Raw genomic sequence first — 21,543 nt, forward strand, 5'->3', positions numbered from 1 at the left:
GTGGGGAGCGTCTGCAAGGGGCTCATCCCTGTCACTCTCGGCTGAGCTAAAATCTGGTACAGATGCCACCAGGTGTCCAGGCTGCAGCTTAGGAGTCTGTGTGGACAGAAGGAACGAAAGTGGCTGTTTCGTACTACAAACTTGGCTTCATATAAGCCACTCTGTTTACGTGGAAATTGATAAACTCACACTGATAGTGTCAAAGCGAGAAAGACGGAAGTGCTGCCCACGCTGGTGCAGCCTACCTGAGCTAGAGCACTCGGGTTCACATACAGCCCATCCCGCAGCCTGTGGTCTCCGGTCCAGATGCTCAGAACCAGCGTTGCAGTAGACGGAGATGGATGACCCTCGAAGCACATAGCCAGACCCAGAGCTGGTCCAGGCTGTATAAAACGGGAACACAGGAAGGTGTGGGGACCCTGGGCTGCGGAGAGAAGCCTCCCCAGTAGCTCAGACGAGATAGATGGACTAGAATCTCAAGGTGGAAAGCGGTCAGCTAGCAAGGGCCTGCAGCTTCCAGCAAGTCCCGGGGAAGAGCCTCTGCGAAGCCTGGACCTGGGTGGGGACCCCATCTAATCACAGCGGCCCTGTGCCCCGTGGGCCCCTGAGGGTGGGCACTCGTAAAGCCTGCAGGAGCTGGTCTACTCTCCCCGGCATTCACAGAAGTAGAAACAAACAGGGACCGTCCAGCATCTCTCCCCTCACGAGGAACAGTTCGGGGTGCTGGCTTGGGGCGGAGGCACAGGAGGTGAATGTCAGGCACCATACTGCTTTGATGGCACAGGGTGCAGCTCTGTGAGGCCAAGGGAGTGCCCGGCACGCTTACCTAGGATCACCTGGGTGCCCAAACTCAAATCCTTGTGCATCCTTCCAGGGACTGCCAAAAAGAGCAAGATCCTGTCAAAGGAAGAACAGAAGGTGGTTGCGTTTCATGAGTCGGGCCATGCTCTGGTCGGCTGGTTGCTGGAGCATACCGAGGCCGTCATGAAGGTAGGGTGTCCGCGTCGGGTGGTCTGGGGTCTCGGTGGCTGTAAGCCCAACTCACCCTTGAACAAAGCTGACTTTGGGAGCACCGTGTGTGTTTTGTTTTGTTTTTTTTTTTAAAGATTTTATTTATTTATTTGACAGAGAGACAGCGAGAGAGGGAACACAAGCAGGGGGAGTGGGAGTGGGAGAGGGAGAAGCAGGCTTCCCGCCAAGCAGGGAGCCCGATGTGGGACTCGAACCCAGGACCCTGGGATCATGACCTGAGTCTAAGGCAGACGCTTAACGACTGAGCCACCCAGGCGCCCCGCACCGTGTGTGTTTTTACTTGAAGAGAAAGCGCAGTGTGAGCTGGACATGGGCACAGGGCAGGAGGTGATGGTGCGGGATCCCCTCATCCTCAGAAGCAAAGGACAGGAGGTCTTAAGTGGGCTCTAGTTTTGGGATGTGACCATTGCAGTCACACAATAACTTGGGGTCTCCTTCTGCCATCTACACAGTTACTCTCGGAATTAAGAATTGCCGTGTTTACTAAAAGTGTTGATGTGGTGACCCCTAACCTTAAAAATGAGTGAGTTTGGTTCACATTAAAAAAATACCACTCTTAGAGGCATTTGTGACTTGATGAAAATTTATTAGGATCCGCTGCTAACATCAGAACAACTCCCCGAGAATGTGGGTGCAGATTTTACGGTGCCTTCCACACAGACCTGACGCACGGCCTGGAGAAGAGCCGCACAGGTGCTCTGGTCCCACAGTGCGGGGAGGGGGCCACAGCACCGCTCGTCCCTGACACCAGCAGTGGGACGTGGCAGTCACCAGCCTGGCACGTTGGCGTTTACGCCCTTCTTTTCAGAAGGGTTCGTTACAGCCATGTAGACAGTCTGCCGGTGTCTGACAATGCCTGTTGATGAGGCCAGCTCCTCTTATACTCAGCGGCAGGCGGGGAGTCCAGTGTCTGGTGACAGACGGGGGGATGCCGCCATCACTGATGATCTGGGTCAGGCCGAGGGTGAGGAAGGCAGGGTTCAAGGTAGGTACTTTAATGCAGTATCTCAACAACTAAAAAATTAATGCAGAAAAATCCCAAATGAAGTAAATATAACTTAAAACTTGCTGTTCTTAGAATTTTCAAGGCATGTAATGTCTAAAAGATACACCTGTCGGGGGTGCCTGGGTGGCTCAGTCGTTAAGCATCTGCCTTCGGCTCAGGTCATGATCACAGAGTCCTGGGATCGAGCCCCACGTCGGGCTCCCTGCTCCGCGGGAAGCCTGCTTCTCCCTCTGCCTGCCACTTGCCCTGCTTGTGCTCTCTCTCTCTCTGTCAAATAAATAAATAAAATATTTATTTTATTATGAGACCCCCACCCCCACCCCCCGGCCCTGAGGCTGGCTACTCAGGGGAAGGTGGTGAAGTCCCAGCTACTGATATGGTCATTCTTTACAGCCATTTACATTGTAATTTACCTCAGTGTTGGATTTAAGTTTCCTCTTCAAATTTTCCGGGCACTAGGAGCTGGTCATCCTGCTGCCCGGGGCCCCACTGGCTGCTCGTGCGGCAGGTCCTGCTCTGCTGCACACCCCCCGCCCCCGCCGTGTGTGCACCTGCCGTTGGGCTGCCGGGGGGGGCAGAGCGGCAAGGATAGTCTCCACTGTCCTTGGTGTTCCCAAGCCGGCGTCTCCGCGGGTTCGTGTGGTGCCCATCTGTGCCGTTGTGCTTTACTTCATGTACCCATTGGGGTGCCCAACCGCGTGTGAGCTGTCCTTCTTCAGTGACAGGGTTCTCCTTTGCTATAAAAATGGGGCCAGTACAGATTTGCTCTAACTGCTTTGAAAGCCTCCCATTAAAGATCCGTCGTACCTTCCCCCCCCTTCATCTTTAAAGTGCGAATCCTGCCCGCTCACTCGGGCCGCGTGACACTCTGCAGGTCTCCATTGCGCCACGGACAAATGCAGCACTGGGCTTTGCTCAGATGCTTCCGAGAGACCAGCACCTCTTCACCAAGGAGCAGCTGTTTGAGCGCATGTGCATGGCCTTGGGCGGCCGCGTGTCCGAGAACATCTCCTTCAACAAAGTCACTTCTGGTGAGAAGCCAGCCCGTGCGGGTCCTGGAGTTCTCCGAGTGCTTTCACACCCACTGTCTCCTGCGTGGGGGTGGGAGGGCGAATCTGAGGGAGGAATTTGAATAGTGGGACAGTTTCAGTCAGCGTTCTCAAGCTGTTACTTCACTGGGATGTCCAGAGAGGAAGTCGAGATGTTCCTCACTTGTTCCCAGTGACACTGGGGTTCAGTGTTGACAGCTATGCTGGTGCAGAGTGGGACATGGGCTGGAGAGTGCCAGGGGAGCGAACCCACATGTGCATCCCAGGTAGTAACTCAGAGTCGTAAGACAGGATACACTTGTCTCCTGGGTCCTTTGCCTGTGCTGGGGGCGGGGGGGGGCGTGCCCTGACTTGGCCCTTCCAGGAAAGAAACCTCTTTCTTGACCCCCACACTCCAGGGGCTCAGGACGACCTGAGGAAGGTCACACGCATTGCCTATTCCATGGTGAAGCAGTTTGGGATGGCGCCAAGCATCGGGCCCGTCTCCTTTCCCGAGGCGCAGGAGGGCCTCACGGGCATTGGACGGCGCCCCTTCAGCCAGGGCCTGCAGCAGATGATGGACCACGTGAGTCTGCACAGCTTGCTCGGCATGGGCTGCGTCCATACTGCGATGGGGTTAGGGCATGGGTCTCTCTTGGGTGCTGGCGCCGTGCCCTCTGCCACACCGAGCGGAGTGCGCTGTCGTGGGGTCCTCATCAAAGGCGTTCCAATCCTGACACTCAGTGAGTGTCTGTTCTTGGGTGAGGACTTGTGTGGCTTCTGGTGAAGCTGTCCATGACGTGACACTAGGAAGGAAACAGAAGGGACGCCCCAGTGAGACCGCGGTGCCCCATGGTCACTGCACCTGCAGGACACGCTGCGTGCTCCACGGGAGACGGGGCCAGGGCGGGTGCACGTGGGAGGGGACCTCGGGCCCGGAGGACAGAGCTGAGGGGCATTCCCAGGGCACGGGATAGGGGCAGCCGAGCTCTCCTGGCCACGACGAGAGAAGAGCGGCGTTCCTGTCCCTGCGGCTCCTTTGTGAGCTCCGGCGCCAGGACCCGGCTACACAGGACGTGGTGAGTGTGGTGGGCCACCCCGCGCATGGCCCAGCTGCGGTCTTTCGTTGGCAGGAAGCGAAGCTGCTGGTGGCAAAGGCCCACAGGCACACGGAGAAGGTGCTGCAGGAAAACCTAGACAAGCTGCAGGCGGTGAGGTTCTGGGCGCCGGGCCTGTCCCTGCAGAGTCGTCACTACACACTCCTCACGGGAGCCCTCCCGGCACACACAGCCGCAGAGAACGTGTCCACTGTGTGCTCCACCCAGCTCAGCGGAAATCTCCCATTTCTCATACCTCCTCCTCAGCTTCTTACCGTGAACACGTCAAGCCAGTCCCTTGAAGCAGGCAGAACTAGTACTAAGCGTGCGGTCGGCCTCACTTACTCTTTCCCAGCTCTTAAGTTTTTCCTACAGTTTTTATTTTTTAGGCAATCTCTGTGCCAAACGTGGGGCTCAAACTCTCATCCCCGACATCAAGAGTTGCAGGTTCAGGGGCGCCTGGGTGGCTCTGTCGGTTACACGTCTGACTTGATTTCGGCTCAGGTCATGATCTCTGCATGCTGTGTCCTCAGAGGGTTGCTCCCAGACGAGCAGCACCTGCCTCCCCAGGGCGTGTGTGAGCAGTGCAGGGACTGAGCCAGAATCGGCTGTTAACAAGGCCCGAGTGCCACACGTGTGCAGGACTCAGGCTCCCTGTGCAGGGGCCCAGGACGTCCCGCCTCTGCCCCGTTGGTGGGTTACAGGGCTGAGCAACATACCAGACCTGGCCTGCGGACAAAGCGGCCACGCCCATCACGGGTACTTGGGACTTAGTTCCTTGTGTCCGAGACTGAGCCGTCAGGACGGGCTGCTGGTGCAGCGCGCGCACACAGTTCATTCAGCATGTTCTCCACGACCACATCTAGAGAGGCTGAGGCTCCCTTCCCACACCAGCTCCCCGTCCCCACAGTCCAGCCTCCCCTCGCTCCCCCACGTGCAGACACACACACCTTGTTTGGTAAAGGAAGTTGAAGTTGCCCCAGAAAACAGACTTGGAAGGGAAGCAGAAAAATTAATGAGGCTGGCAGCTGGGAGAACATCTCCAAGGTCGAGACAGGGAGGGATTCTTTACTTGAGCTGCCTGCTTGCGCTGCTTCCCTGGGAAAGTGGCCTGCCTGGGGCATCCTGCTCACAGACACCCCCTCTCTCCTGGGTGCTCCGCTCTCAAAAGGCCCTTCTGTGTCCTTGTCTGGGGCTCACACACTGCCCTGTTTGTTCCCTCAGCTGGCGAATGCCCTGTTGGAGAAGGAAGTGATAAACTACGAGGATATCGAGGCCCTCATCGGTCCACCACCTCACGGGCCCAAGAAGATGATCGCTCCTCAGAGGTGGAGTGACGCAGAGAGGGAGAAGCAAGACGTGGGGGAGGAGGAGGCACCTCAGCAGCCCCCATTTCAAGGGGAGGAGCTGTCTTGGCCCAAGTAGTTAGACCTCCTTGATTGTGCCTCGGGATGGGGCGTTCCTGCCGGACGCAGGAGGGGAACACCTTACTCAGACCCACTGAGATTTGTACCTCCTCGTAGCCCTCACTGGTCTCTGAAAGGCTTCTGAGATCTATTTACTGACTTCCCTTCCTGTGAGTAGTAAATGTCCCTGCAGATGATTTAGCTCTGGTTTGTAGATCATTTTCCCCGTGGGGAGGGTTATCCGTGCTGGGTGCAGGTACGCATGTGGATCTCAAGCTCCCAGGTTGGTGACACTGTCGTTTTGTGGGCGCTGAGAGATCCAGGGGCAGCGCAGCATCCGGGCCCCAAGCAGCTTGTTCCTGCCTGGGGCGTGTGCAGGGGCTGTGTCTTCAGCTCCTCTGACTTCGTCGGAGTGCTTGACAGCATCTGTGGTGAAAGGCCCCCCTGAGCTGCCTGCTGCCGTCCTCCCTCGCTGGTCCCCGTCCCTGTGCTCACGCACCCATGGGGTCAGCGCTGGGGACAGCAGTGGGCTCTAGAGCATGAAAACACTGCCACCTACTGCTGTATGGATGCGAGCACGACAGCCTCTCCTCGCGGGTCTGGCCTCCGCGTGCTGGTGGGGAGGGGACAGACATCCTGAGACCTGCTGCGGTACTTTCTAGGCAATTCTGTGGGTGGAAAGTCCATCTTTGCACCACACGACCAGCTGTAACCCAACAAAGGGTCATGTGTTTCGGTTTATAATTTCAGCCACATGATAACCGGTTGAAGAGCCCCTTTTGTAGGAATCTGGGGTAAAGGCTGTAGGACACCCCCTCACTGCAGCAAGTGGGGTGCACTCGGCTCCTTGTCCCCAGGGGTGTGCAGCACACACTCAGGTGCTCGCACCTGCTGCTCTCATTGCTTCTGCTTTCCCTGCAGTGGCACTTCCTGACAGAATGGGGTGTTCTGCTGCCCATCCCACAGTCAATGGCAGCATGTGGGCAGGTACAGGTCACACCTGAGGGAGGGCAGCTCCGACAGCACACTCGTGCTTTGACCCCAGTTCCCCAAATTCGTTTCCAAAGATGGGCATGTGGTTAGGAGGGCTCTGGTCTCTGTGCCCAGGGCGGCACCCTCGGTACCCTAACAGTGGATGTGGTCAAGCTCATCCCCCCTGTACTTGACCATTAAAGTGGCCTTTGCTGTGTGCCAGAAGATAGTTAGGAATCGAATGTAAATGGCATGGAAAGTGGCCCCCTCACCCTAGTGGAGACCAGTGCAGCCTGTCTCCCTAGCACTCATAGGTGTGAGCAGGCTCACAGCCACACCGGGAGGGAATCTCTCTGTGCTGACAGGTAGAAGCCAGGTGTTTGCCAACTTTGGTCCTCCAACTGGTCCTGAGTGATGTCACCTCCAGGTCATCAGATATCTAGTATTCAAGAAGAGTGCCAGAAGTTCTACCTCCCCCGCTACCTCCTCATGGACTGAGCCTGCCTCTCACCTCCCATAAGGAGCCTTCTCCAACTGCACGTGGGTCCCTGAGCAGCCAGACCACACTGGGCAGCCTGTGTGCTCAACGCTGGAGCTGCAGCCCTGACCCTCTGCCCTCCCCCTGGCACAGCCTGTATAACACGGCCTGACTGTAGCTTCTGGAACACACTGAGAAAGACACGTTTTTGTTAGTAATCTCTACACCACCCCAACGTGGGGCTCGAACTCACGACCTGGAGATCAAAAGTCACATGCTCTTCTGCCTGAGCCACCGGGCGCCCCGAGAAAGACAAATGCTTTTTAAGTAAACACGTATATTTAACACAATCATCCTCAGGAGACAGGAAAGTACTAAGAAAAATTAACACATGTTCTTAAATAATACAAACTGTTCTACACCGTAATGTATACTCATCAACAAACACTTATGATTGTTTTGTTATGCTCATTCAAGGCTTATTTTTTGTTTTGGTATAAACGATACACATCATTAGTTTCAGGTGTACGATACAACGATGCAACATTCATGCATATTGCAGAATGATCACAATAGGCCTAGTTAACATCTGTCGTCATGCAGGTATTTTCTACGGTGAGAACTTTTAAGATCGTACTCTAAGCAACTTTTAAATAAAACATTTATGATTATAATTCTAATATTCTTCCTGTCGCCTTTCACTGACCTCAAGCGTTCCTTCAGGTTAGGGATCTCTGAGTTAGCCTACAGTTGATCTTTGTGTAGGCCACAATTCTGGACAGCTGAGATGCTGGAGAGTTGGGGTTCTGTGCTTAAGCAGCAAACATTACCCTGTCCTAGCTGTTACTGGGCTACTGCTTTTCCTAACTCAACATATTTATATGCCATATTAATACGACATAGCATGCTAGTTTTTGCATAGTGTTTTGGGATATATCTTTTAGCCCCCCAAAACACGATAAAATCACTTTGCTGCTATGATACTAATTTAAGAACTCAAGGTGTATGTCTGAGAGGGCTCCACGCACTACTGCTGACTGTTTAAGTAGGATTTCTTTGAAGCCAACACCCTCAGCATCGGTGGGAGGCCACCAGTCAAGTACAGGTACTGAATGAGCAGGCTCTGCTGTGAGGAACGGGCTCAGTCTTGCAGGGAAATTCTGGGGAGCTGTCCTGAGCTCCTCCCAGACCTTCAGGGATGTCCACCCAGGAATCGCTGGCCACCTTGAGTGCAGTTCCCAGGGGTATTAGCGAGCTCTTTCAGTGGCCCTTGCAGGCCAAAGTTGGGGACAAAATCCTGGAGCAGAGCCGTGGCTGTGGAATTCTGTGCCCAGGACAGGATAGCTACTGATTTCTAAAATGCTTGAGCCAGCCAAGTCTTTTTATCAGAAGGACTCCTGCTTAATAGTTGACAATGTTCACTCTTCTTTTCCAACACGAAAGCCGAGCCCGTCCCCAGCAGGATTTCACATCAGAACCAGTTTCACCGGGTGCCTGGGTGGCTCAGTCGGTTAAGCGGCTGCCTTCGGCTCGGCTCATGATCCCGGGGTCCTGGGATCGAGTCCCGCATCGGGCTCCCCGCTCTGCGGGGAGCCTGCTTCTCCCTCTCCCTCTGCCTACTTGTGTTCTCTATCTCTCTGTCAAATAAATAAATAAAATATTAAAAAAAAAAAAAAAAAGAACCAGTTTCACCTCAATATTCTGCACACTTTCCAAAGGAAGTAAGTGTGTGGAGTATTCAAGCATGGGATACTGGAATCTGCGGTCTGGCATGGTGTGTGCTGGAGACCAAGATTTTTGAATTACAACTTCACTTTCTTACCACTAACTTGAGTTCTGAGCGGTGTTTCTATTTTCAGACCTCTGTCCCCCAACCAGTGACCCATGGCCACATCTCAACTATGAGCGGCTGGAGCGCAGGTGGAGATGTGGGTCGGGGCAGATGGAACTGCATGAGTCTGGGAGTCTGTCCAGAAAGAGAAATTGCAGGTAGGGACAGGAATGTGTTTGAGATTAGTAAGAGCAATGATCCACTGAAAGGGGTCTGAGAAAGACATGGGAGGTGCAGGCTACCATTTGATCATATTCAAAGAAATACGGCATGGGCCAAGGCAAGTGTTTATTCAACAAGTGTTTTCTCCAGCATCACTCTGCTGCAGTTACGTTGCCACAACAGAGTGTGGGTTCAAGCTCCAGTGCCACTCGAAAAAAGTGAAACGAGATGGGGGAGAGTCCGTCTCAAGGTTTCTGTGAGCACTGAATGAGGGACCATCCGCTCTCTTCCATGCTCCTCTCCTGCACCCCTTTGCCACAGCGGCTCCTAACACATCACACGGAAGCAGAGCCGTGTGTGGTTCTCATCCCGTGCCGGGCGCTGTGCTGTGTTCCGTGGCCTGAACACAGCCAGTCGTCCCACTTCACAGAAGGGAAAAGTTAAATAACGGGCCCAACGCCTCGAAACTAGGACAGACGTAGAACCCAAGCCAAGTGCACAGCCTCTTTCTTAGTGACTGGTCACTGACCCTCCAGTTTAGCCCATCTGCGCTCACGAAAGTGGCAGAGACCAAAGCGATTTTAAACTTCGCCTTCACTTCACAGACACGTACGCTTCCAAGTTTGTGAGAGGTGCTTTCGCTAACAGCCTTGCGTGTGCTAACACCTGCCGCTAAAGCAGGCCTGATCTAGTCCTTGTTTCCTCACCGAGCAGGTATTTATTAAAGGCAGGGCCAGGGTTGGAACTTTGCACGTAGGCTCAGCGCGTCTGAACAGACCGCAAGGGCCCCATAGATGACACACGTTCTGTGTCCCTGGCCCAAGCCTGTAAGCCCTCAGTGCATCCCAACCCGATCTTTCTAACACCAAGGGCGGCGTCTCAACAGGGAAAAACCCTTTATCAGCAGCACACAAGCCCCCAAATGTCTCATCTGTGTCATGAAATTCTTCGAATGTTCAGTTTTACTAGAAGCCTGGTGCTTGGGGCGAGGTGGGAAAGAGGGGATCCTGGGACGGAAAGGCGGTTTCCTAGACGCGCCCTGGAGAAGAGGAGTCGCGCGGGGCTCAGGTCATGGAGGTCTACCTGGCGGCTTGGCATCTTTTCAGGACGCTCGTCTCGTGCAGGCGGCCGTCTGCGGCCGACCCCGCATTCGGCCCCAGCCGCCCGACCTCGGGGAAGGTAGCTGACCCCTCCGCCAAGTAGAGGCGGTTGTGCGGCGCTGCGTGAAAACGCATGTGAAGTACCAAGCCCCCTGAGAGAAAGAGCCCGGCAAGGGCCAATTCCGTGTAAAGAGAGCAGCACAAGGGGCGCCTGGGTGGCTCCGTCGTTAAGCGACTGCCTTCGGCTCAGGTCATGGTCCCGGGGTCCTGGGATCGAGCCCCGGTCCGGGCTCCCTGCTCGGCGGGGAGCCTGCTTCTCCCTCTCCCTCTGCTGCTAGTGCTCTCGCGCGCGCGCGCGCTCTCTCTCTCTTCAAATAAATAAATAAATATTTTTTTTTTTTTTTTAAGAGCCAAGTACAAATGTTCGAAAAAGATGGAAAGCGCAAAGACCGGAACGCGGACGCGACGTTTTAGGGTTGGGGCACGTACCGAGTCCCGTGACGCGCGGACGCCGGAAAGACGGCACCTAAAGCGCCGCTGCTCTCCTCTGGCCTGGCCGTTCCTCTTTCAGAGCCGCGGAGCCCCTCAGCCGGCCGCCTTGGACCCAGGACGGCTCCGCTTCCAGAGCGCTGCGGGTGGGAGGCGCCATGTTCGCCCAGGGCCGGGAGGGCGTGCACGTCACTTCCGCGACCCCCGGCTCTGATTGGGCAGAGAGCTTCGGCGCTTTTGATTGGCTGAGCCCAGTACCATCCCAGGGTGCTTTGCGGCGCCCGTTCTTTTCCGCTGGCCGTTCTCCTTCGGAGGAGGTGAGTGTGCGGGATCCGGGCGCCGGCGGCGGCATCGGGCCGCATCCGCTGCCATCGGCGTAGGGCTGCTCCGGGCGCGGCCACAGAGGGGCTCCGGGCCCGCGCCGCAGACGGGAGAGGGCCGTGGCCCGGGCCCTGACTCGCTCCCCGCGCTCCCAGGCCCGTAGGCGGCGGCCATGGCGCCCAGCCGCAATGGCATGATCCTGAAGCCCCACTTCCACAAGGACTGGCAGCGGCGCGTGGCCACGTGGTTCAACCAGCCGGCGCGGAAGATCCGCAGGTGAGCCGCGGTGCGGGCGTTAGGGGCGGGCCCCGCGGGGCGGCGTGGACGGGGCGGGCTGAGCGAGCCGGCCGCTCTGTGCGCAGACGCAAGGCCCGGCAGGCCAAGGCCCGCCGCATCGCCCCGCGCCCCGCGTCCGGGCCCATCCGGCCCATCGTGCGCTGCCCCACGGTGAGGTACCACACCAGAGTGCGAGCCGGCAGGGGCTTCAGCCTGGAGGAGCTGCGGGTGAGTGAGGGCGCAGCCGCGCGGGGGGCTCGGGGCTCGGGGGCTCGCAGTCCGTGATGACAGTCTCCGGAATCGCTGTACTCCGTGATGAAAGTACGCTGAACCCTTTTCCGTCTGACGGCCGCGCGCCCGGCGGCCGCGCGGCGCCGCGGGGAGCCCGGGGGCTTCATCCGTGTCTGTCGGGGCAGGTGGCCGGCATCCACAAGAAGGTGGCCCGGACCATCGGGATCTCGGTGGACCCGAGGCGGCGGAACAAGTCCACGGAGTCTCTGCAGGCCAACGTGCAGCGGCTGAAGGAGTACCGCTCCAAGCTCATCCTCTTCCCCAGGAAGCCGTCGGCGCCCAAGAAGGGCGACAGCTCTGTGAGTGCGCCGGGGTCCTGGCGGGCCTGCCCCCCACACGCACGGGGCGCACGGGGCGCGGAGGAGGCGGCGGCGGCCCCCAGAATCCCGTGTCCTAGTGGCGTCGGACGGAGGCTGTTCGGCTGCAAGCTAGGTTTCTAGATGTGAACCTGAGAGCGTGCGTTTCCTAAAGCGCTTCACAGAGCGCTGCGCTGCTTCCTAGGAGTTGGCGTGCTGCGTGGCCCCACACGCCGGCAGCCTGCATCGGGGTTCACACGTGGCGGGTCTGGCCTGTGCTCCTGCGGTCAGCTGACGGCGCAGGGACATCGGCAAGAAGGGGGGGCTGTAAGCTCGCAGCCCTTGGGCGTGCGGTCTGAGCCCGCGTGACTTCCTTCAAACAGGCGGAAGAACTCAAGTTGGCTACCCAGCTGACGGGACCAGTCATGCCCATACGGAACGTAAGTGGGGGTGTCTGGAGGATCAACCGGTGAATGCTCTGGGGTGGGGCTTGAGTTGAAGGGTGGCAGCCGGGGTCTCTGGAAAGTTTTACAGGTTTGTGAAAAGGAATGCCTTGACTCAGGGGGGAACGTTATCCTGCATTCTTAGCAGCTGGGGTCCTTGAGGGAGGGCCTTGCCCTCATCTTTGGGGACTCGCTTGTCACAGACACACGCTTCTCACCATTTGGAAAGGCCAGGTCACTCCCTGGACACGTCGTTGGTGATCCCACAAATGACTGGGCCCTTGAGGGTCTTCTGGCAGGAGAGGTGGGCCCAGGACTGCACACACCTGAGGTGGTTGCTCCTACCGTGTGCCTGGGGTGACGTTCCAGGTCATGTCATTCTACTCTGTCCTTAGTGGCCTCAGTGTGGCCTTGCAGCAGTGGGCAGGCAGACCTAGCCTGTCACCTCCTCCTGCAAGCGTTCTGCTGACATTAGGTCCTAGGCAAGGGTTTGACGCCCCCTGTGCCCCGGTCCAGGTCTACAAGAAGGAGAAAGCCAGAGTCCTCACAGAGGAGGAGAAGAGCTTCAAGGCGTTCGCCAGTCTTCGCATGGCCCGTGCCAATGCCCGGCTGTTTGGCATCCGGGCCAAAAGGGCCAAGGAAGCTGCAGAACAGGACGTTGAAAAGAAAAAATAAAGTGCAGTTAACAACTCATGATACCTGTGGTGTCCGTGTGATCTGGTCTCCTCGGGTTGGGGGCAAGAACTTGGGGGACCTGCGACCTGGCCGGAGGGACGGCATATTTGCAGGGCAGCATTTTACTCTCTATGCCTTAGGACTGTTGACTGAATAACTCGAGTACCTTTCTGGTGGAGGTGTTGCAGAGAGTAATTGTTACCAGGGTAGTTTGCAATTGAGCATTTGGGATTTGGGGCCAGATCCTCCTGGGCCCGTCTGTACTTACGCATGCAGGCTCTGGTGTGGACGGCTGGGGTTGGGCTGCCCAGAACCCGTTTTCAGGCTACTGTGCCTGTGTGGCAGCTAGATGGCCGGGGCAGCCCAAGTGCCTACGCCCGAAGAAGGCTGGAGGCTGGGCCCCATGTGGCAGTGCAGCACCCCTGTTCCTTTGAAACCACTGCGTGGTTTCTGCAAGTGAGATGCTGAGATGGGGCCCTGGCAGGGCCTGCTGTGAGGATCCGTTATGGGGGCCGTAAGGTGTGGATGTCCCAACGCCGCTGGTGTCCTGCACCGACCGGTTCCTGTTGGGAATGAAATCCCTGGTAGGTTTTCATCTAAACAGATGATTTGGAGGGTTATTTATTTTTTTCACATCTGAAGTGGTGCTTATGGGGTACTGATTTCCATGCCCCTTTTCTGCATTTGGAAGTTGTGGAGGGACCAGGAGCCCTCGCTGCGTCCCTCACAATCCCAGGCAGAGGGAATGAGGTGGGGCTGCCTCTGGGTGGCCCGGTGGCTGCAGGCTCAACCTTCCCTGTGGCCGGTGGCTCTTCCTGGTGCCAGATCCCTGGCTGTGGTCTTCGCAGGTTGGGGAGCCCAGGCCTCCAGGTCAGTGCAGGGCAGGGGCTCCTGTGCTCTAGGCTTGGGGGTGAGGGGGAGAAACATTCACGTCCCCTTCTGGCGTTGTGCCACCAGAGTGAAGGGCCTTCCCGGATGCAAGAAGCGCCTGGAACAGGCCAGGCACCTGCTGGTGAGTATGCTGGAGAAAGTCTTGGGGAGGGGCCCGGGCTGTAGGACCCTGTCCACTGGGCCATCAACACTTCTCACCTTGTCCAGTGGTGGTGGCAGCTCTGCTGGGTCACCTTGACTAGGCCGCTTCTCCGAGTCCCGCTCCATCCCTCAGCTCAGTCCCATGGGTGTTTGGTAAGTTAGATGTGCCATCTGGTGAAGCCGGGCAGGAAGTAAGCTTCATCCTGTGTACCTGGGGCCCGTGAACCGACAGGAGGTTCAAGGAGGCTTTGGAAGGTGCCAGGGCCCAACCGCTGGATCCACCCTAGACTCCCTGACCTCAGGCTGTGAGGAATAACACCTCCCTACAGTCCAGAGTGCTCTTGGCAGGTTGGTAGATGTTTGTGTCAGCTGGGACTGAACCAGGGACCCTTATGGGAGTATGGTATGGGACGTGATTGTGGGTGGGGAGCTCAGCTGGTCCGAGCTGTGGCGCCGTCAGAGAAGCAGTGAGCCCCAGCCCAGCCAGCCCTGAGGCTGAGGAAGTCTCCCTGTGAGGTGCTGCTGACCAGCGTCCAAACCCCAAATTATGCTGGTGCCCTGGTGAAGCCCTGGGTCGTGACCAAGACCTTGTAACTGGGGAGACAGACTGAGCGTGAACTCACACTTGGTAGGGATGCAGGGGTTGAACAGGGGCTGGAAGACTGCTCCTTCTGTGTCTGTGTCTGCTCCAAGGCAGCGCTCGCCACCGCCAGGGTGAGAGGGTCCTTCATCCAAGGGCCATCCCCTGGCCCTGGGGTAGCAGGATTCTGCTACCTGGAGGATTTCTCCTTGAGTGTGGGCAGAACTGTGCCCGGGAGGGGGCTCCTGACCCCACCGTGTGTCTGGCGGGGCCAGCCTTGAGGGAGCAGCCGCTGGGGAGCCACAAAGCAACGAGAAAACAGGGCCTCTGTCCTCTCTGGGTGAGGAACTGAATTCCACCAACCAAGGCCTCCCCTGAGATGCCCCTGAGCAGGGAACCCAGCTGTGGTTGGCCTTCACCTGTGTGTGTGGTTAATTCGAAAACCAACCCAAGTGGAGGCACTGTTTCCTTTAACCCTTTCTGCCCCTGGGTGGAAATCCATCAGCAGGCGTGGGCTCCTTATGTGGCCATCGCCCCTCGGAGAAGTGGGTGGGGGTCCGGAGGGTCATCTGTGGGTTGCAGGTGCATTTTGGGGTCAGATTCCCAAAGTGGGTGCAGGGGTGTTGCTAGTGGGGGTGTGCAGGCTGGAGCCGCCCACAAGATGGCCCACGGGGCACGTTCACCTCTTTGCCTATTTTCAGATCAGCCTTGCTCTCATAGGAGTTGCAAATATTTTCTCTTAATTTATTATTTTTCTTCTTTCTAATGTGACATTAGGGTTTTTCTGTAATCTTCCCAAGCTGTCTTTCTCCTTTTTTCATTATCTTAAAGTTACTGTATGGTATTTTTTACTCTGGAGAGAAGATACACGGTGGGTGCCACCTTCCCAGGATGAGTTGCATCTTGAATCTCTATCCTATAGTTGCTTTGTTAAAATATCTACAATTGTGGTATTTTTAAAAGGAAGAATTAAAATTTTTTTAACACTAATTTCCACTTGCTTGAAACTGTTGTGATTTAGAGGAAAACTTAAGTTGTTTTAGATTACTTAGCCTTTTTCCCACTTGACTCCACTCCGTTTGAGCCAGAGTAGAAGGGGGTATGAGTGCCTGCAAAGGGCTAAGGGCTCTTTACTTCTTTTCTCGTGTCTCACATGTTCATTTATTCATTTGTAGGTAGTTGTACCCATGTTTTCTTTTATGGTTTCTGGGTGTTCACTTATTTATTTTTTCTTTTTTTAAGTTATAGAAGAAAAGCATGCTCTTTGTTAAAAACAAAAAAAAGTACAGGAGAGAAAAGCATAAAAAGTGTCCCTTTTCTACCTCCACCCTCCAAGCCCTTAGAATGACTTGTGCATACGACTTGTGCATCTGCCCACAGTGGTTTATGTGAAGTTATGTTCTCGTATAAACACCTGGGCCTTGGGGCCCCTGGGCGGGACTGTTGATGATGCATTTTGGCTCAGGTCATGATCTCAGGGTCGTGAGACCGAGCCCCCACATCAGGCTTGGGATTCTCTCCCTCTCCTTCTGCCCCTTCCGCTTGTGCTCTTGCTCTCTAAAATGAGTAAACAAATCTTCAAGGAAGAAACAAAACATCTGGGCCTTTAGTTTTTGGTTTGGTTTGGTTTTGTTGGGGAGGCTTTTGTTTTTATGAAAAATGGGGCACCTGGATGGTTCAGTCAGAAGAGTATGTGACTCTTGATATCGGGGTCGTGGGTTCAAGCCCCACGTGGGGTGTAGAGATGACCTAAATAATAAAAGCACACGGAATCCCACTGTGTGTTGTACCGTATTGTGCCTGCCCACCCGGGTCTCCCTCACTTCTCTCCCATGTCTACAGGGACCCCGTGAAGGGATGGGTGACATTTGGTTTAAACAGTCCTCTGTGGGTGGGGAACACTGGAACGCCGCTGTTCTTGTTTTTAAGATTTTTATTTTATTTGAGAGAGGACATGGGCAGTGGGGGGGGGGGGGGGGGGGAGCAGAGGCAGAGGGAGAAGCAGACCCAGTGCCGATCAGGGAGCCCGAAGCAGGGCTCCATCCTGGGGTCCTGAGATCATGACCCGAGCTGAAGGCAGACGCTTAGCTGACTGAGCCGCCCAGCGCCCCTGGAATGCTGCTGTTTTAACTTGTATTTTTTATTTGTTTGTGAAGCTGAGCCTCTCTTTTCATATTTGCTGGCAAATTGTCTTTTTTTGTGTGGTTTGTCTGTCACATCCTTTGTCCATTTTTCTGTTATGATGGCTGTCATTTTCTTGAATTGTAGAAGCTCTTTGCATATTAAGGAAATTTGCCTTCTGTCATATGTTGGCAGATTTTTTTCCGGTTTATTCTTTTCCTTTTGAGGCTTGCTTGTATCTTTTTTTTTTTTTTTTTTTTAAGTAATCTCTAGACCCAGCATGGGGCTCGAACTCATGACCTTGCGATCAAGAGTCAGATGCTCTACCAACTGAGACTCCCTGAGTCTTGCTTGTACCCTGAGGGTCTGGGCTGGAGAGGGGATGGGGTGCTGTCGTTTAGGAGACAGTGTGGTGTAGTAGGAAGACCACAGCTCAGCCTCTGTAGTGGACATGGGTTATTCTCTCTGGCTCCTTCGGCGTCAGAATTCACGTTGGGAGTTTGTTTCTGAGTCTTGTGAGAAGCAGAACTCGCCTCTTTTGTAGGAGCTGGAGGCACTGTACCCCCTGCCCCACCTCCTCGCAGCACCCTGGCCACGTGACCAAGCTCCCTGTCCCCTGTCCCAGGCTGGGTCTCATCCCTGGTGATGCATGCAGCCTCAACATCCTTAACATGGGCCTGGGCGTCACCCCCACCAATTCGAGGGGTTTCCCAGTGTTTGGTCCTTTGTGGCTCCCTCAGCCAGAATCGGTGCTCTGTTGCTTAGAACAAGACCAGACGTACCAAGCTTGCTGAATCAGGTGTGGCTCTGGGCCGGCCGGGCACTGACCATCCGGGGGACTCCCCTTCAACAAGCACCAAGTGCCAACCGAGCACTAGGAACCACAGGAGGGGGCTGGTACTGGGCCCCAAAAAGTAAGCAGAGCCCGATGATGGGGCAGAAAGATGGGCGGGTGGGCCTGGGAAAGTAGAAAGTGGTGTGGAAGGAGTTCAGTAAGGACAACAGGTGAGGGGAGAAGAGACATTCATTCAAGTATTTATTCAGCACCTACTGTGTGCCAGGCTGGTCCCAGGCTGCAGGGCAAGCAGGAAACGGCAGAAGAAACTATATCCATCCTTGCCTTCCCAGGGTTTTCATTCTGAAGGGTCTCCAGACACAGGCTCTAGCGGGCCCCCTCTCCCCTCACTGTAGTGTCCTGGGCACATATCTGCCTCACAGGTTGCGGGAGGGGACATCAATAATGACAATAACGGGGCGCCTGGGTGGCCCAGTCGGTGAAGAGTCTGCCTTCGGCTCAGGTCATGATCCTGGGGTCCTGGGATCGAGTCCCACATCGGGCTCCCTGCTTGGCGTGCCGCTGCTCTCTCTCAAATAAATAAAATCGAAAAGAAGGGGCAGGCTCAGATTCCCCTGCCAGCAGGGGCCCGCAGCTCCTCTTTCTCCCCATGTGGTCCTGGGACGGGATAGAGAATACACATTGAGCACCTACTGTGTGCTAGGCCCTGGGGGTGCCCTCAGGATGGAGCTGAATGACCCCTCCTCACAGGTAAACGGGGACCTGGAACTGGAACACAGCGGATTCGAAGGCCTGGGCATGGGGAAGGGCTGACCGGGGCTGACCGGGGCAGCCGTGCAGGGCCCGGGGCTGCCCGCGAGGACCAGCTACCTGTGGCCAGGCCACAGGAGGACTGTCTGGTGGCCTGGGGCCTGGAGAAGGGCCATCGGCACAGGAAGAGAGGACTGGCCTTCCAGAGTCTTCTCCAGCCCCACCCCCCAGGAAAGGCTCCGAGTGTGGCCCCCACTTCTGCGTCCACCCTCTCAGGGCTGCGCCTCCAGAACACTGAGGTCTGGGGGTTGCTGCCGGGGGGCCGCGTGGGGCAGGGCGAAGAGGTGTGTTAGACCTGGCTCCCCCGCCCCAGCTGCGGGGCCCTAGCCGGGTGCCCTCCTTTTCCCACCTGTTTCCACAGTGGCAGGGGGACCCCCGGGTCCAGGGTGCTGGGGGCTAGATGGAATGCAGCATAGCAGCTGGTTAGCTCCTGCCTGGGAAGGGGGATGCTTTCTGGGGAGCACAAGGCAAAACTGGGTCAGTGATGAAAGGCACAGGATATGGCGGCGGTGTCAAAGCTCCATCCAGGCTGCTGGCACCGAGAATATCATCAAAAGCCCCCCGATGAGTCAGGCAGGAAGAAGAGCAGGACGTCCATCTGTTGGAGACGCCAGCGCTGTGGACCCTGCTCCTGCCTGCCGCCCTGACCCACACGCTGCCACCCCCCGGGACCCTGCAGACAGCTACGTCCTCATGGTTGCCCTGCTCCTGCTCCGGCCCCGCGGGCCCTGCCAGCTGGCGTCCACGCCCTGGTCCAATGCCCCCGCGTGCCTGTGCGTTGGGCCCAGCGGCTTCTACTTGAAGAGAGCAGAAGCGAGCATCAGGCCGAGGTTAGGGTACAGACATTAGGTCGCCGTGGCTCCTTGTGGGTTCTCTCTCTCCCAACCTCCTCCCTACCCCCCAGATCACCTGCCCTGACAAAGCAGGCTTCTGGGGTCCCCAGGCCCAGCCCCGAGCACCTCTCCCTGACCCAGGAGAGGGACAGCTGGTTGTGGACAGCATCTGGACTGTGGCCCTGGGCAGAGGTCCTGGCCGCTTTGTCTGGCTCACCGGGGCTCTGAGGACTCAGCTGATGGCAAAGGGGCTCAGCTGGCCAAGTGCTCTGTGCCTTCACGGTTGGCTGTGACTTTTCAGGGGTGGGGAACAGCAAAGCCCCTGAGACACAACTGGGGGGCCAGGATGGGCCAAGAAAGGCTTGAGCACTGCGTTCTGAGAGGAGTCACAGGGTCCAAGTAGAATCCTAGCTCTGTCCCTGCTGTGTGACCTCAGGCAAGGCATCACCCTCTCTGAGCCATGGTCTTGTCGTTGATAACACAGATGACATCACCTGCGTGGCGGGGACTCAGGGCAGGAGGGGACGGCAACCAGGGACTGAATGTGGGAAGGCACCAAGATAAGGGACACCGCTCCCTTGGAGGAGTCTTGTCAGGGCTCCTGTCTGACCGTGTTTGTGTTCAGGGATGTCTGCCTCTGCGCCCACATCATGTTAGTGTCTGTGTGTGCATGTGTGATCTGTGTGTGGTGTAGGCAGGTTTGTGGGGTGAGGTGAGACCCGCCTTAGTCCCAGCTCTGTGACACTGTGATGACAGGTGGCCACGAGTCCGAGGCCCAGCCGGGACCACAGGCCTGTGTTGTCCCAGCCACGGTGGCCCTTCTGGGTGCGGTGGTCTGATTTCTAAAGTAAGATCAATGCCAAATCCTGTAGGAAAACAATCCGATCGAGAAGGTTTCAGATGTTCTGAGATAAAATAGCATTTCTTGGGAGGAAGAAACAAAGAAGAGGGTAGGTTTGCAACCAGCTTATAAAAAGAAGCACCCAGCCAGACACGAGCCTTGCTCCCTTTCTGAAAGTCCTGTTGGTTTGCCCGCTGCACCCCTGTGTTACAGTTTCTACAGTGTCCACACACCTTCCCAAACAACCTCCTGGCTTGCCGCATGAGGAGCAGGACCAGGGTGGAGGGGTGTGGCAGGCCGCCTCTCCCCACCTCTCAGTCCCACACTCACATGCCGCCTGGGGGGTGACTCCGCTCTCGCCCCACTTTCCAGGTTGGGAGACAGAGGTGCTGAGTGGTTCTGGAATGTGCTCGAGGCCAGTGCTGTGGGGGTGAGGGCCCGGGAGCCCAGGGAGGGACGCGGAATTGGCTGGTAGAGACCACTGGGGCTTGAAACGCTGGTCGTCCGAAGCGAGGATGCTTCCTTGTTGCTCTAAAAATCCACGACTTGGAAGCATCAAAAGGGCCAAATGGGAGTGAGTCAAACACATTAGGAATGGTTGTTTCGATCAGCTGGTCCCTCCGGTGAACTGGGCTGGCGGGAGCTGGGTTAGCCAGGTGCAGGGGTGAGGCATTGGGAGCAGGGTGACATCACACTGATGCGGCCGACCAGGGCTTGGCAAACATTTTCTTAAAGGAACAGCTAGTAAGTATTTAGGCTTTGTCACAGCTACTGAGCTCTCCTCTTGAGAGCAGGGTCAGCCACGGACAGTATGTGAACCTCTGTTCCAGTTAAACTTTATTTACACAACAGGCGGCCGCCTGATTTGGCGCCTGGGGGGCTGAAGCTCCTGGGGCCCTGCTGTGGGCCTGCTTGGATTGAGGGAGAATGTCAGTCTGTTCAGGCTACTAGTCACCCAGCAGACATGGATTTCTCACAGTCCAGGAGGCTGGAAGCCTAGGGTCAAGGTGCCTCGTCTGCTTGTGGTCTCCTTGGGTGGAAGGCGCAAGGCCCTGTGGGCACTAAGTCCTCAGAAGGCCCCCCTCCTCACTCCAGAGCATTGGGGGTTAGGATTTCAACACGGGGATTTGGGGTAGAGACACAAATATTCAGTCTGTGGCATGGAAGAAGGCCACACACTGTTGTTAATAACAAGAAAGAAACCAGTTACACAACAGGAATAGTTTGCCCAATGAGCTCACTCAGCAAATATGTCCTGAGCATGTGCGGGGTGCCAGGCCCAGCCCTGGCCCCAAGGACCCAGCTGTGACAGGGGGCAGGCCAGGCCCTCACGCTGGACCGTCTGATGAACCAGGTGTGGCAAGGACTCACATGCGGAGGGAAATTTGAGAAGTAACACAGATGTGCATGGAAAAAAGGCTGGAGCGACACACATCAAAATGTTAGTCCTGTCTAAGCCTGGGTGCTGGAATTTTCATTTCTACGCGCTCCTACACTCTTTGTAAGTTTTCACCAAGGACCATGTGCTCTTACTTGCTGTACGACAACAAGAACAAAATGTATGAACGGGGGTCTCGTTCCCGAGTCTGGCTGCTGGAGCTCCACCCTCCCCCGCCTTCCCGGCCCT

The 21,543-nt window shown here is 56.3% G+C and overlaps 2 protein-coding genes, 1 long non-coding RNA gene and 1 other non-coding gene across 8 annotated transcripts in view; 3 read left to right on the forward strand and 1 right to left on the reverse strand.

Moving 5' to 3' along the window:
* SPG7 (SPG7 matrix AAA peptidase subunit, paraplegin) overlaps nt 1-5,771 on the forward strand; it is a 30,146-nt gene extending 24,375 nt beyond the window's left edge. For 2 of the 4 annotated variants that reach the window (XM_021705659.2, XM_021705663.2), the window contains 4 exons: nt 875-990; nt 2,913-3,069; nt 3,486-3,652; nt 4,200-5,459. In XM_021705659.2, the coding sequence (XP_021561334.1) occupies nt 875-990; nt 2,913-3,069; nt 3,486-3,652; nt 4,200-4,760 (1,001 nt within the window). In that variant the 3' untranslated portion in view covers nt 4,761-5,459. Of the gene's footprint in view, nt 1-874; nt 991-2,912; nt 3,070-3,485; nt 4,146-4,199 lie in introns of all 4 variants that reach the window. The other 2 variants (XM_021705660.2, XR_002481188.1) reach the window with 2 other exon arrangements.
* On the reverse strand, nt 207-10,777 carry LOC110594184. The gene is made up of 3 exons (XR_002481190.2): nt 10,602-10,777; nt 827-897; nt 207-383 (listed from the first exon to the last, which is right to left on the reverse strand). It is a non-coding gene; the product is annotated as an uncharacterized LOC110594184 (long non-coding RNA).
* Nucleotides 10,778-10,855: 78 nt separating this feature from the next.
* Nucleotides 10,856-12,924, forward strand: RPL13 (ribosomal protein L13). 2 transcript variants are annotated; one of them, XM_021702322.1, is made up of 6 exons: nt 10,856-10,918; nt 11,078-11,198; nt 11,285-11,426; nt 11,615-11,788; nt 12,169-12,225; nt 12,745-12,924. In XM_021702322.1, exons 2-6 carry the CDS (start codon nt 11,095-11,097, stop codon nt 12,901-12,903), a joined length of 636 nt encoding a protein of 211 aa, XP_021557997.1. In that variant the 5' UTR covers nt 10,856-10,918; nt 11,078-11,094; the 3' UTR covers nt 12,904-12,924. The 2 variants fall into 2 exon arrangements, with proteins under 2 accessions (XP_021557997.1, XP_044778023.1); XM_044922088.1 differs by having other exon boundaries at nt 10,858-11,198.
* On the forward strand, nt 11,481-11,560 carry LOC123323306. The gene has a single exon (XR_006539320.1). It is a non-coding gene; the product is annotated as a small nucleolar RNA MBII-202 (small nucleolar RNA).
* Nucleotides 12,925-21,543: the final 8,619 nt, after the last annotated feature.

The sequence above is a fragment of the Neomonachus schauinslandi genome, chromosome 16, assembly GCF_002201575.2.
Source record: "Neomonachus schauinslandi chromosome 16, ASM220157v2, whole genome shotgun sequence".
Lineage (NCBI taxonomy): Eukaryota > Metazoa > Chordata > Mammalia > Carnivora > Phocidae > Neomonachus > Neomonachus schauinslandi.

What these genes read in the sequence shown, in the direction of transcription:
- RPL13 (XM_021702322.1), top strand. Translation starts at nt 11,095, where the DNA reads ATGGCGCCCAGCCGCAATGGCATGATCCTGAAGCCCCACTTCCACAAG. An exon ending in TCAGCCTGGAGGAGCTGCGG is followed by an intron (nt 11,427 to 11,614) that starts GTGAGTGAGGGC and finishes CTGTCGGGGCAG; the next exon opens with GTGGCCGGCATCCACAAGAA. An exon ending in CCAAGAAGGGCGACAGCTCT is followed by an intron (nt 11,789 to 12,168) that starts GTGAGTGCGCCG and finishes TCCTTCAAACAG; the next exon opens with GCGGAAGAACTCAAGTTGGC.